This window comes from Colias croceus, chromosome 18, assembly GCF_905220415.1.
Source record: "Colias croceus chromosome 18, ilColCroc2.1".
Classification (NCBI taxonomy): Eukaryota; Metazoa; Arthropoda; class Insecta; order Lepidoptera; family Pieridae; genus Colias; species Colias croceus.
The window spans coordinates 3,973,784-3,988,137 of NC_059554.1; the positions used below are offsets into that span (position 1 = coordinate 3,973,784).

General features: G+C 31.3%; 2 protein-coding genes across 2 annotated transcripts; one reads left to right on the forward strand and one right to left on the reverse strand.

Annotated features, from left to right (window-relative positions):
- The first annotated feature begins 249 nt into the window (after positions 1 to 249).
- LOC123699591 lies at positions 250 to 6,907 on the forward strand. Its single transcript, XM_045646575.1, has 6 exons — positions 250 to 340; positions 1,303 to 1,485; positions 1,700 to 1,847; positions 2,064 to 2,207; positions 5,107 to 5,320; positions 5,570 to 6,907. Exons 1-6 carry the CDS (start codon positions 265 to 267, stop codon positions 6,461 to 6,463), a joined length of 1,659 nt encoding a protein of 552 aa, XP_045502531.1. The 5' UTR covers positions 250 to 264; the 3' UTR covers positions 6,464 to 6,907.
- Positions 6,908 to 7,611: 704 nt separating this feature from the next.
- LOC123699590 (probable cytochrome P450 6a13) lies at positions 7,612 to 13,433 on the reverse strand. Its single transcript, XM_045646574.1, has 5 exons — positions 12,577 to 13,433; positions 9,154 to 9,353; positions 8,781 to 9,023; positions 8,240 to 8,491; positions 7,612 to 8,058 (listed from the first exon to the last, which is right to left on the reverse strand). The coding sequence occupies exons 1-5, from the start codon at positions 13,254 to 13,256 to the stop codon at positions 7,889 to 7,891; spliced, it is 1,545 nt and encodes a 514-aa protein (XP_045502530.1). The 5' UTR covers positions 13,257 to 13,433; the 3' UTR covers positions 7,612 to 7,888.
- Between the last annotated feature and the right edge of the window lie 921 nt (positions 13,434 to 14,354).

The window sequence follows — 14,354 nt, forward strand, 5'->3', positions numbered from 1 at the left end:
GAAGATGATCAGCCTTCTGTTCTTGCTGGACCAGAAACTTTCTTCGTCTCCAGCGGGAATCGAACCCACAACGAACCCAGAACCCTTCAAACGTAGAGGTAGAGGTGATCAAATTGAATTATATTATGGAACCTCTTTTATTAGAATTGTCACAACATTTTCATGTCATTTTCACATGTAATTTTATAAAGAAAAATAAATGTCAAAACATTGCATTTTTTTCATTATAAATAAAGATATATAGATCGATTGATAGTATCTTAAATGGAACGTGTAACTTTATACGAAGAATATAAACTTATACAGAAAAATGATACGGAAGTGTACGGAATATGGAAAGGTCTTTATTATAAAATGAAATGCAACTGAATCAGCATGGGTGTACCTTAAATTTACAATACAATACCCGATACAGAAACGACATTCATACTTTAAACCTTCTTTAAACCTAATATCATTATTATTTATTACTAGCTGCTCCGCGCGGTTTCACCCCCGTGGCTCCACTCCTGTTGGTCGTAGCGTGATGATATATAGCCTATATATAACCTTCGTCGATAAATGGGCTATCTAACACAGAAAGAATTTTTCAAATCGGACCAGTAGTTCCCGAGATTAGCGTGTTCAAACAAACAAACTCTTCAGCTAAAGCTGAAGTCTATACTATACTAATATTATAAATAATATTAGTATAGACTATAGATAATAAATATACATGCACCGGTACAGGACCTCTATTCTTATCTCTATTATTATTCTTATTCTATTCTCTTCTATTTTAATAAAGAATACTTTTATGACCTTAATTTATCAATATCCTTTTTGCGGTTTATGCGGTAGATAACTGGTAAATAACATATCTAGGTACGAGTTAAAAAAAATATACATACTGTGAATAATTTTAACGCTTACGCTATTTTACTATGACAATCACACCTATATCATCATTATACTGAACATTAAACCTGACAAGATTCTCATCATTCATCGATTTTATAACTAGATTTTCTTATATTCTACAACCTTAAGTTATGAATCGAAATACACAATAAAACATGAATGCGCTAGCTTATAAGGACATGCATTTAAAGTGTCATGGCCAGCAAACTAGCATAGCAAAGAGCATAATTGCTAATCCTCTAAAGTCTAAACATTTATGAAACATGGTTTGGTACCTACTTTTGTTAACAAAATATTATATTAAGTACTGTATTTATTTACATGTTTCAGTGAACAATTCAGTTGTAACCACAAATAGATACCTAAAATATAACGTCCATCATTGAAATTTCCTCGTTGCAGGAGCCCATTTGCTATTATTTTTCTTGGCATTTGTGTTCGGATCTTTCTGCACCTTCTGTTTTCATATGTTGATGTATTTATTTGACGAAAAATGTGTTTTATTTCCTAAACTTCTCTCCTTAACATCGCTCCGACAAAACATAATTTATGAATTCATACCAGAAGATAAAGATATGGCTGACAGTAAGTTATAAAAATGTGTGTAGGTTAGGTTAAGTGATATCACAATAAATTATTTAATAATTATTATATCTGTACGACATGGATAATAATACTGTAGTTTATTAATTTACAATAATACTGTAGTTTATTAATTTTTCTTTTTTTGCTTTTTTTCGCACAATTTATTAATTAGGAATTATAGCAAGTAATTGTTAAGATTTGATAACATTTATAGTGCTGCCAGTAGACTTTGTCAGCACACAGTGGGTGGAGAAAAGCGTTTGCTACTTGCCCACTTATGTCCCTCTGGTATCAGGCATCTTTGGATTAGTTTGGACGACAATGTTCCTCATGTGCTCTTCGGGCAGCCGAGTTCTTACTGGGTAAGCGCTACTGACATAATGTTAATGTTTAAATTATCTACAGTTATGATATACGCGACAGGACTTCCACTTTAAAGAAGACCTACACCTAAGCGTTGATAAAATTTACTTATAGAAAGAAAACGCACAGCGTTTGACGACAATTTTTCTTACCGTTACTAAATCTAAACATTACCCATTAGGTAAATACGATTTGGGTAGAATATTTAATGTCAGTTTGCAGAGGCCTTGGCGGATACTACCACCCGTGTTTATATTTTCACTGGCAATGGGGTCTCTGTGTGTCTACTCGTCTATCGTAACCCACTACGGCCTGCATGACCTTTGTATGAAGTTAAGTGAAATTACTGGAAGCACCACGTACGTATGCTATTAGAATTTCAACATTTTTGTCAAGTTAATGTACCTGTGTATAATGTGTCATTATGTGTACATATACTGTTTTCACAACTTTAAGGGTTGCCTTGGCGCAAATAGATCTTTATCTATAGGCTTTATCCTTACTGTTTTAGTGAGTATTAACGCGAGGTATTTCAACGCGAGGCAAGATTGGAGGTGAGGTGTGCGGGGCCGTTCGCGTGACACGCGCTCCTCGCGCTCCTCGCGTCGTTTGTTTTTCGTAACGTTAGCGCTATGCCACAGTGTAAAATACTTATATCAAAAGTAAATTGTGATCAATTTTTATTATGTAAGCAATGTAAAAGTGTTTGTGTCAGATTGTAAATATAAAAGTAAATAAAGAAATCATTTACAACTTTATAAACTGAGATAAGTAGGTACTAGGAATTTATTAATTAGCACAACATAATTATGGAAGTACTTGGTGTAACTAATAAATATTACTTGCTGCTACCAGTAGAAGCTTAGAGTATTATATTAGAATAGTATAGAGCGCGTGTATTACAATATAACTACAATACTACAACAATCTACAAAAATGGTCTGATATTATTTCTTCGTAAAATTATAAAAAAAAAAGTTTTATTGAAAAATATAAATATCGCTAATTTCTGAACATTTTCACTCATAACATTTTTATTTATAGTTCTATGACAAAAAGTTACTGGACCAAAATTGTAGAAAATTTAATTTGCAACAAATAATGTTGACAATTTTTTTTTTATCAGATTAATAGTTTAAGAGATATATCATAAAAACCATATTAAGCGCTATTTTTAAGATGGCGGCCGTGGGACAAGGGTGGCGACCCCACAAACTTGGTGATAGCTTCACACTAACCCCCCCTACACATCAAAAAAATAAAATGCGTCCTCCTAAAAAACGCAACCCCAAATGTAACTTTTCAATGAACTATAATAACAATGATTATGAACTAACTATTATCATCTATTATACAGTAAAAGTTCCTTATTCGCGCTTCCTTTATTCGCGTTTTCACTATTCGGGAATTAAAAAAATGCGACCCAATTTCTATATTCGCGACTAAAAATTTTTTTATTCGCGGATTTAATAAGTACATACATAATAATAAAATTATTCCAATAGGTATCTAACACAATATCCTTGTCAAATGGACTAATAAGAAAGTAAAATAGATCTTATTACAAGTTAGCCTAAAGTACATAATATTATGTTGTTAATTAATGATATCGCCGAGGCCTTTGACCCAAGCCGCCTTTGTCGCAAGCCGCCTTTGCCGCGATTGATGTTTTTGAGAATGTAAATAAACAGAATGGAAGCAACCTTATAACTCAATAAATAAAGTATATTTTTAAATGTAGTTCCGTTTATAGTAAAAGCCGCTTTGCGTGTTTTATAGGTTTCGTCTTTCACATTCGTTACAAAAATAATTGTGATCGAGTAACGTCTACTGCACTCTTCCTAGTTTATAAATTTATAATGTCAACTAAAAAAAATGAGACACGAAAAAAATCTCAATCGTCACCTAGGAACGTATAACGTAGAACCTATAATCCCATATAATAATTACCATTCCGTATTCACGGTTTCTGTATTCGAGGCATATATTTTATGGAACATATACCCCGCCAATAAGGAACTTTTACTGTAGTGATTAATAATTATTATTAGTCAATAATCATTATTATTTGACTATTATCAATTATTTTTTAACAAATAATCATTATTGTTTTTTTCCTTAAAATAAACAACTGTAATTAATAATTATACCCCAAAATTATGCAAATAATACACCAATTACGTAATAATAATCCATACTAATATTATAAATGCGAAAGTAACTCTGTCTGTTACTCAATCACGCCTAAACTACTGAACCAATTTGCATGAAATTTGGTATAGAGATATTTTGATACCCGAGAAAAGGCATAGGCTACCTTTTATTGCGAAATATGTACCACGGGCGAAGCCGGGGCGGACCACTAGTATTATATATATAAAACAAATTATTATAAACTAAACTCTTATTTCACAGTAACGCAGCTTTTATCGTTTTGAAATAAAAGCATACGAGGTGAAACTTTATGACCAACTGATATTTTTATTCTGTGGCATCAAGTAACTACGTTTTTATCATATTACTCAATTTACATACTAGTTCTCTTTTCCTGTCCTTTTTTGTGATACTGACACTGCTTTCTTCCGAATTTTGTTTGTTTTGTTACCCATTTTCAATAATTTATCTTTACTCAAAACTTAAAATCGAGCGGAGATAATTTGACACAGGTCCTACGTTAGCAAGCGCCTGATCAGGACTGGCGGGGTAGCGGGCAGCGCGGTTTGTAAAGAAAACGCTGGGCAACGTTAAGTTCTGAGATATAATATGTATTTAATAATTACAGGGCTTCAGTAGAAAACCAAAATTTAGCACGTTTTCTGCAGTACATCAAAATACATATCCTTATATAAAAATTATTTCCAAAATCAGAAATTTCATTAATAAATAATTCGTTTTCGATCTTTATTTTAGCCTATTTTTATGATTTTATATGATCGAACAAAATACACGTGGTTGTGTAACAAATTAGCACACTTTTTAGGAAATATCTTGAAGTGTATTGATTATTTTTTCTAGAAGCGTCATATAATTGCAAATACATGAAAAATTTGATCTTGCAAACCAATTTTACTCCGCTTCGCTGAAAGGACTCCCCTTAATATGAAATTCATAATGTTGTATAAAAACTATATCAATTTTTTTACCTACAAACTTTGCTAATAACACGCTGTCTGAAACTGTACAATTATTATGTTGTTATTTGGATCTGAGAATTTGTTAGGCTCGAAACATTTATTTTATATATTGTATAATATTTAGGTGCACATACACCGTGAACGTGGCTACTCTAGTCTATGAGCGTCGCATCAGGGGCGTGTACCAGGCCACTCAGCTGACCATTCTCTCCGCCTGGCTCCATACAGCTTGCTGGATATTGTCAGCTCTGCTCACTCTCGCTAGAGTGCTGCTGGTTGTCGACTTCCAACTAGTTCGGGTCAGGACAGAACTAACAGGGAATATTGACAGATTTTTGGTAGGTAATTAACATCAACTTCAGTCGTTAGGTGCATATTGATTATTTAAGTATACATAAACAACAGATTAAATATGCTACATCAAATTGAATTAATCAAACTGTAAAACAGGTTTAGACACATTTATTTCAAAGAATTTTACAATTCAAGCAAGCATAAGCCGTATGTATTATGTAGGTAAGTATATTTTCATTTTGTTTTGAATATCTGTAATTCTTTTTAATTTCTCGTAAATAAATAAATTACAGGAACGAAATGAAATGCATATTCGCACTATATCTCCAGATGTCTGGGATTCACAAATTCCAAGAACTCCCTCAAGGGGCAGCGTTAGGGTTCACTTTCAAAAGAAGGAATATCTACGAACGAAAATGTTCCCAGAAATGAAAATGACGACTTTAAGTGATACGGGAGAACTATTATATTTATCTGCAACGCCACAATCATCATCTATTCTAGCTCTGGTACCGTCCGAACAGCGTAAACTGGATAAATTTTCTATTTATGGCTCAATCCACAAGGATCATCACTTTATTGTTAAGCTTCTATATAATATAGTGAATGCTATAACTGGAAATAGTCCACTTTCAAGCTTAACTAGCAGTGAGGAATCTTTAATATCAGACACTGGCTCAATGAAAATCGCACGTCAATATGGTCAAGAGAAAATTTCATCAAAATTTAATTTTATACCACCAAGTCAACGAACCGAATCACAATCCATAGTGAGCTTAGAGGAAGCTGAAGAAGTAGCTCAGGGTATAAGGCTTATTGTTAAAAGTAAATTGCATACACTATTGGAACAGAGACATCCACAGTATCAATCCACTTTAAACCTTGCATCTGAAATTGCTATGGATACCGTAAATACAAATATTTCAATTGCACCAACACCAATAACGGGACAAAAACACGAAAAATCAAAGGAGACAGATTTGGCAATGCCCGGTACGAGTAAAGATGCAAAAAATTCAATGAAGTCTAGTTTAAAAAACACAGGAACGCAGACACGAAAGAGAAAGGAATCACATTCCCAAAGAGTTCATATTGATTCGAAAACTAGTATGATATCATCAATATCTGATGAAACAGAAAGCGTCGAAAAGGAAACGCAAACACCAAAAAAAGAAAAACAGGATTAGAAGTAGATGACAATAACGTGCGTGCAACTACGACTATAATATTTTTATATTATTATTAGGGTCTTTAGTTATAAGTTTAGGCTATTATTAAAAAAAATATTGAAATAATATATTGGGCCACACCCACACGCCGATATATTACGTGTTACAGAAAAATTTGCAGCAGCTATTTTAAAACGCTGAGTTTTGGTGTGAACTTGTATAAATAATTTTGATTGCATATCTACTTACAATTACGTTAAAAAAACTATTTCATGTTCTAAGATATCGCCGTCGTTTCAAAATGTAAGTATGTACTTAGGTACTTCGTTTTAAATGAGTGATTTAAAATTTTAAATATAATTTATGTAATAAGGATATGATTTTGTGATTAGTCATTAGTGTGTTTGTTGTGCGTTTTAAAAGTCATAGGTATATATAGCAATTAAACGTAATACAAAAGGATTAATTTTTTTTTTTTTTTGCGTAATCTTATTACCTACGCAAATTTTTTTGTGGAAGTTAGATCCAGCTGATTATAATATACTGAGCCAAAAATAGGTTGTTTGTGATATGTGCGTTTTCGTATCTCAATGAAATGGCTACATAAGTATTTTAAATTTCTTTCTAAGCTACTACATAATATGTATAATCAATTTCTTACCTACAATCTAACTACATACCTAATCATGCGCGTGAACTTTCTTTTTAGCCAGTTTTCCTTTTCATACATTGTTTTTACATAAAAATGTCGGAATCCTCATTTATCGATGCCATTTATAATGAGTCAGAATTTCGCCAGAAATATTTGTATTATCCAACTCACGTGCATATTTGGTCACTCAGCTCTTTAATACTATTTAAATTCGTTTCACGGCAAACGACTGTATTGCCTAATAGAGAAGCCTTGATTTTGATGTAGTTCATATTTACCCAAGACCAACACTCACTTGCCAAAGATAATAAAAACGGCGAACCAAATTTTATTTCGCATAAAAATATAGAACATGTTTGTATGTTCCTATACAAAATAGTGTGAGGCTGTACTTTAATTAAAACAGTAGAAAATTACTATATACTATTATTATAACGCACTTGTAATGGAAAGGGAAATGGACGCATGGAATATGTTATCTTTGAATCCTAGTACCTAAAAACAAACTACAATATAAGTTCATCTAATTTATTTTACCCGCTAAACCAAACACGAAAAATACATAAAGGGACACCACATTCATACCATGCTAACACCTTTAAATATATCTTTCATCAGGTAAATTAATACAAAGTCTCTATAATTATTAAAAATAGTCTATAACACAAATAATTATAAGGCACTAATTTTGGCACTAAGAAATAAAGATAATATCTATTCTAAAAATGTTACTTTTACTATCACTTTATAAATCACACAATATATCCCTCCAATCTCTATTCAACCAAGTTTCATGTCTCTAATTTTCTCAATTTTATCCAAACTCCGCCATCCACCGCACATGCTAAAGAAGACGCTTTCATCTTTATCGGAGTCTTCGTCCGATCGTCCAATAAAATTTCGTACTTTTGAAGAATTTTCACTAAAGCCATTTTAGACTGAATGTAACCTTGACGTAGACCTAGAAATGCAAATTGCGCGTATTAGTGTCAAGGTCAATGCCTCAATATTTAAAAAAACCTTATTCGCACATAATAATTCAATAAATTATTTTTGGAAAGGTAAAATAATTTAATAATGGATATAATTAACCGATTCTTTCATCAATGTAACTTCAAAAGTATTTAAAATTAAATACTTACCTAAGCATTTCCTTGGACCTTCCCCAAAGGGCATCCAATGACAAGGATGCATCTTTGATTTTTTCTCAGGAGCAAACCTATCGGGGTCAAATTTGGTCGGGTTTTCAAATATATCTGGGTCCATTTGTATTGAATGTATCGGTATGAACACTAGCGTGCCTTCTTCAATTATCAAGTCACTGTCAGGCATCTTGTAATCTTTTGTGCATCTTCGGAACAATGCACGCATCGGTGGATGAATTCGCATTGTTTCTGTTAAAATTATACACTCTTAGTAATGTAATCAGGTTAGCTAACCTATTAAATGAGGATGATAGATGTAATTGCTATCACGTATTTATGTAAATATTCAGGCTAAGGTACTGATTACCTACTTCTCAAAGTTTTGCCTTTAGACAGTTTTGAAGAAGATTAATATAATTCATTACATTAAGTTTTTAGCCACACTATAAATTATTTATTCTTCAATTATTAACTTTATTAATGGTAAAATATTTGAAGTAAAATTTTAAGAAAAGCAACAATCAAGTGAAAATCTTACCGTCAAGAATCATGTTTATATAAGTCATTTCATTCTGTGCTTCATACGTACACTGACCGCCATGTTTTTTTAATACTCTGAAGATTTCTTCCCTAGCTTTGGCCTGAATTTCTGGATTACATGCCAGCTCGTAAGCAGCAAATTGACTTGTAGTAGCCGACGTTTCGTAGCCAGCAAACATATACAGCATGGTGTTTGCCGCGATATCTATTAACGTGAAAGGAGTTGATTCGCCCTTCGTGTCTGGAATAATTAGTATATAAAATATTAGTTTTCAAAAATATACATATTGCCAACTTTCATATTCATATTTTTAATTAAAAACTTAATGAAATATTGGCTAGTTAGAAACATAATATTATGTTGTACAAACCTGTAATCAACTTCTCCCTATTCATTAAATCTATTAGTGCTTGAAGAAAATCTGATCTCTGGTAATTGTGTGTTTGTCGATATTCAACTGTCTCTTTTACGAGATTATAAAAGAATTTGTTCATATCAGGATTGACGCGATTAACTCTCAATTTTTTGAAAAATTCGGGCGCAAAAAATGAGATTGCTCGTATTATCGTCCTAGAAATGAAAAAAAAACATTAATAACCTAATGATGTATTTATCTATCTTTCTCTTAAAATAAAAGTACCCTCCGAATGATAAACAAACAAAAAAATAATACGCTTGTTTTCATATGATAACCAACAAAAGATAGTATCAATCTATATCTCTCAAGGTCATCTTTACAACTTCTAAAGGTCACCAACCCATTTAAATAAATAACAAAAGACGTTTAGGGGCTGTCCATTAATCACGTGAGGCTCGAAAGGGGGGGAGGGGTCCATCAAAACATCACGAAATATCACAAGGGGGAGGGGGGGTAAAGTAATATATCACGTGTATTTATTTTTCGACAAGCGCGCGATACTCAACCGAAAAGCGGCGTTACATGTATTTATTTTTAGTCAAACGCGTACAACTTTTTCGCATATCTTTCATTATTTTCATGTCATTCAAAAACAAACTGCTATCTTTCTGGCTACCTCTGAACGTTTATTATAGTAGTCTTTAATTTACTATTATAAAATTAGATGATACTTATACCAGTATTTTTTTATAAATAAAAAATTGATTATTTGCAGGTACGAAAAAATACACGTGATATAGGGGGGAGGGAGGTGGGGTAGTCTTCCTCACCACGTATCACCAAGGGGGAGGGGGGTCAAAAAATACCAAAAAAACATCACGTGATTAATGGATGGCCCCTTATTAAGTACCGTTTAGTATTTATACCTATTTGAAATAATTAAAAAAAACTCCTGAACATAAATAACTAATGGTTGGATCATCCGAATCATATTTTTGGGAAAACATACTTATTTAATTAAGGGCCTATTTTTCAATCCTTAGTTATTTATCCGTCCAATAAAGTATCTACCTATTACACGAACATTTTAAAATGTCACCTGTAAACTGTCAAATACGGACAATTAGAATAGGTACATTTTTGAAATGGTAGTTATTCGATGAATTAGTTTTAACCAACGATTGAAAAATCAGCCCTAATTAAGATTACATTAATAAGTAAAAATCCAGCATTTTTGTGTTCTTTACTCGACATTTTTGTGAGCTTTACTCATCAATAAGCCAATAATACATACCTAATGAATATTCGATCAAATAGAACTTAGACAAAGGAAAACTTTTAAAAGAGAGACTTTTTTTAATATTTAAAAAATACCCCCCAATTTATGTTATTATCCTAATTCAAGTGGAAGTAAATCCAACCAACCAAAACGGTGTCACTAACACGACTTTTTTAAGCACCTTTATGTATATTTCAAATATTATATCAGAATACATAATTTAAAAAATATCATATGATTTATATTAAGCTCAGCCTGAAGCTCTCTTTCCTAATATCCTAAATCCTAATGTGTAAACTGATCTGTCGATGTTAGTAAGATAGTTCTTGAATATTTAAACTTAACTTTTTCCTTACTTTTTCTGCTTTCTTTTCCTCACTACATATCTTAATATATATAAATCTCGTGTCACAATGTTTGTCCTCAATGGACTCCTAAACCACTTAACCGATTATAATAAAATTCACACCATGTGCAGTTCGATCCAACTTGAGAGATAGGATAGTTTAAATCTCAAATCGTTTTAGAGAAAGCGGGCGAAGCCGCGGGCGGTAAGCTAGTATATAATAAAAATTGACAAATTTGAATCATTACGATAAATTTTCTTTTAACAAAAAATCTCAAAAACTTATAACAAGTCTAAAGGGCATGACAAATAAATTAACATCATATTTATTGACATAACGTAAATGTTACTGACCTCCAAATGCCGGTAGTTTTTTAATTAAATCAAATAAATAACTCCAAGTTTTCAAATTACATCAGTTCACGCATTAATTAGCTAATTAATTTATTGTACTCTATGAAACCTTGGAATTATTACGATTTACTACTCATTCATACTTAAGACTATTTTATTGAGAAAGTTTTGCCGCAGTAGACGAAATTTAATCTAAAATTAAATTGTAAATGAAATAAATTTTGAGTATTATTAAGAATTTATTATAACCCACATAATATAATACAGGTAATGAATGGTCCTTACTCTTAATTCCCAAATATATCGATCTTGAGGCATATCAATAACAAATAACAATGTTACACTTAATTATAATCTATGAAGCAATTATAACTTCAAATTACATGTAATTCACTTGTAATTGCGTTAAGCTGATCGTTTATCTTTATGTACTTACGTTAAAATTTGTAGTATTTGCTCAATACACATATAATGAAAAATTTTAATTTGAATTTAAATCATAAAAAATTGCTTCATCTGAAATCTGATCGGGTTAATATACCCACCGTTCCTTATGAATTACAAGAAATACATAATATTATGAATATTGTGATACGAATATTATAATATTTTTTTCGCTTTATCTATAGTGTTGACAAAACAATAATATTTGGTATTTTTTTTTTAGAAATTTCAACTTCAATATGTTTTCTAGCCAAACGTTTACTGCGTCCTGAGAAATTCGCTAGTCGTTAACAAAGCGGTATGGTAATCTTTCACTCAGGAGTACAAAACGTCGATTTAAATATAACACAGTTTTTTTTTTCTCTACCTTATTTTTATGAGCTTTTGCTCAACGTAATGTTTACATTTTTTTAAACACTGACATTGTTAGATATTAATTTAAAAATTAACGTGTATTTATCAGCTTTTCATACACGATTAGATTAGGATAGAATATTATTGAAATGCTAAATGGAAATTTAATCCCATTTCCAATATATGCGGTAAGTTACAATGAGATATAATTTAGGCGCGCACGTAAGTTTTCCAAAACTACTAATATTTATCTAATAAAAAACTAATTAAGATTGAAAATTATTTTCTTTACCTGAATCATAAATATTAAGGTAAAGAAAATAAATTCCATCTTTCAATCAATAAAATAATTTAACGACCACCTACCTAACCAATTTATGATACCTGCCTGTTATTTAAAAATGAGTATAAATGAATGAGTAAAGGGATGATGAGCATTGAAAATGTATTTTAAATATTTTAGTGTATAGTACTTTTTTAGGGACCTGATCGAATTTATAGATATACAATAAATCTATCAAAGTAACACAATACTTTTCAAATTTTATTTTGTTTTGATTTATGCAATTTCTTAAGATTTTCCTGAACCTTTCCTTGTAAAATATTTTAAGAAAAATCTCAAAACAAGTCAAATTTTATTAGATATTATATTACTCACCAGTATAAAGTTTTCGGTTCAAAATATTCATGCCCTCGTCTATAGAATTCTGAATCGGAAATTTTGAATCCATTGCACTCAACTCCAAATCCGACGCTTCCAATTATTTCCATAGAATACTTCTCTGAGAATTCGGAAAAGTTAATAGCTTCATTTTTTGAGAACATTGTATCGCTGTAGTGCAAAGCATCGTTTGCTATTTTTTCCACCAGCGGGAACATGGTTTTTAGCTTGCCGGAGGTAAACACTGGCGAAAGCTTGAGGCGCAGCGCTTTCCATGCATGACCGTGTATGTTAAACAAATGTCCACCTAAAGGGTTCCCTACTCCGCTCGAAAATATTCCATGAGATTGAAAATGATCGAAATCCTTTATCAATACGTGCTTAACTAAGTCCGGATCATTAACACTTAACACTGGTAAATTAAAAGTGTAAAATCCTACATACGGCAGGTGTTTATATTTAAAATAAGCATCACAATAGGGTTCAAAGAATTGTTCTTTTCTTCGGATCACATCACGCACATTGCCAAAGGGAAATATCGGTTTTGGTCCAAAGACACCTTTCCTAGCCCAATACGTAAACTTGTATTTATACCAAACGTAAATTAATAGTAAAGAAATAAAAAATAACAAAAATATTTCATTCGTTATCGCGGATACATAATGTATGAATGCCATTATGATTGCATTCCTTTTGTAAATATTTTTAAACTATTTATCCGTGGCGAAACACAACACACGCGTTATTTGGAAATCATTACAAAATTATTGTTTCGAACTTTTGAATTTACGCACGCTTCTTTCGGACCTAATGCATCAACTGTTGGCTGAAGGTTGTACACCGACTGTTCATTTACACTCGTTTATTTCAAAATATACTTATATATAAAGTAGGAGGTCAATTAACTTTTGGAAATTTTTAGATGATCGCATAAAGTATGAACAAATAAACAAGGAAATCATTACCAAAACTTAAGTCTAAAACTGTACCTACTGAGCTTTTTTTTGTAAATTGAAGGTTCACATTTAAATATTATTTTCCTTTGAAAAGCTTAAATCGATTGAAGGCGAATCGATTGAAGGCGAAAATATAATATTTTAAGAAACAACAACTGCTCGGATTTAAAAATATATCTAGTTACATTGAAATTTACTTATAATAAAGTAGCTACAAATATTTACTTGGTATGGTTGTATACTTAGGTAATATATTAACATTGACCTTTAATTTAGGTACAATGAGATCTTGGTATCGCTATGTATCCCAACACAATTCAAGAAATTAAAAATATATTTCTACTGTAATGAAGAAACTAAGCCGTCGCGTCGTACCAAAATAATAAGTTTTCCGCAAAATAATTAAATAGATACTCAAAACATTTATTTAAATAGAATATTAATTAATAAAAACGTTAATTTTTTTTCAGTTTTAATTATTGGTATATATGTATATTCTCTTAACTATTGATCCCAATTCCCACAAACGTGATTTAAAATGATAAAACGATTTTTGAGTAGGTAATCATGCTATTTTTATTCCGAAAAGAAATCAGTTACAGTAAAAATATTTTTTTAAAGAATCATCATCTCCAAAACTACATGATTCTCTAAACCATTTCTTCGGTTTTATAAGTTTCTCAACTTCTAACTGAATTTTTTTGATAAAAATAGCTTTAGGCTTTTTTTATACTTATATTATACCTGTTATTATGATTTACTTTCCGTAAAAATGTTAAGGTCACTAGGCTGTTATATTTTAAGAGTAAGAATCACGTT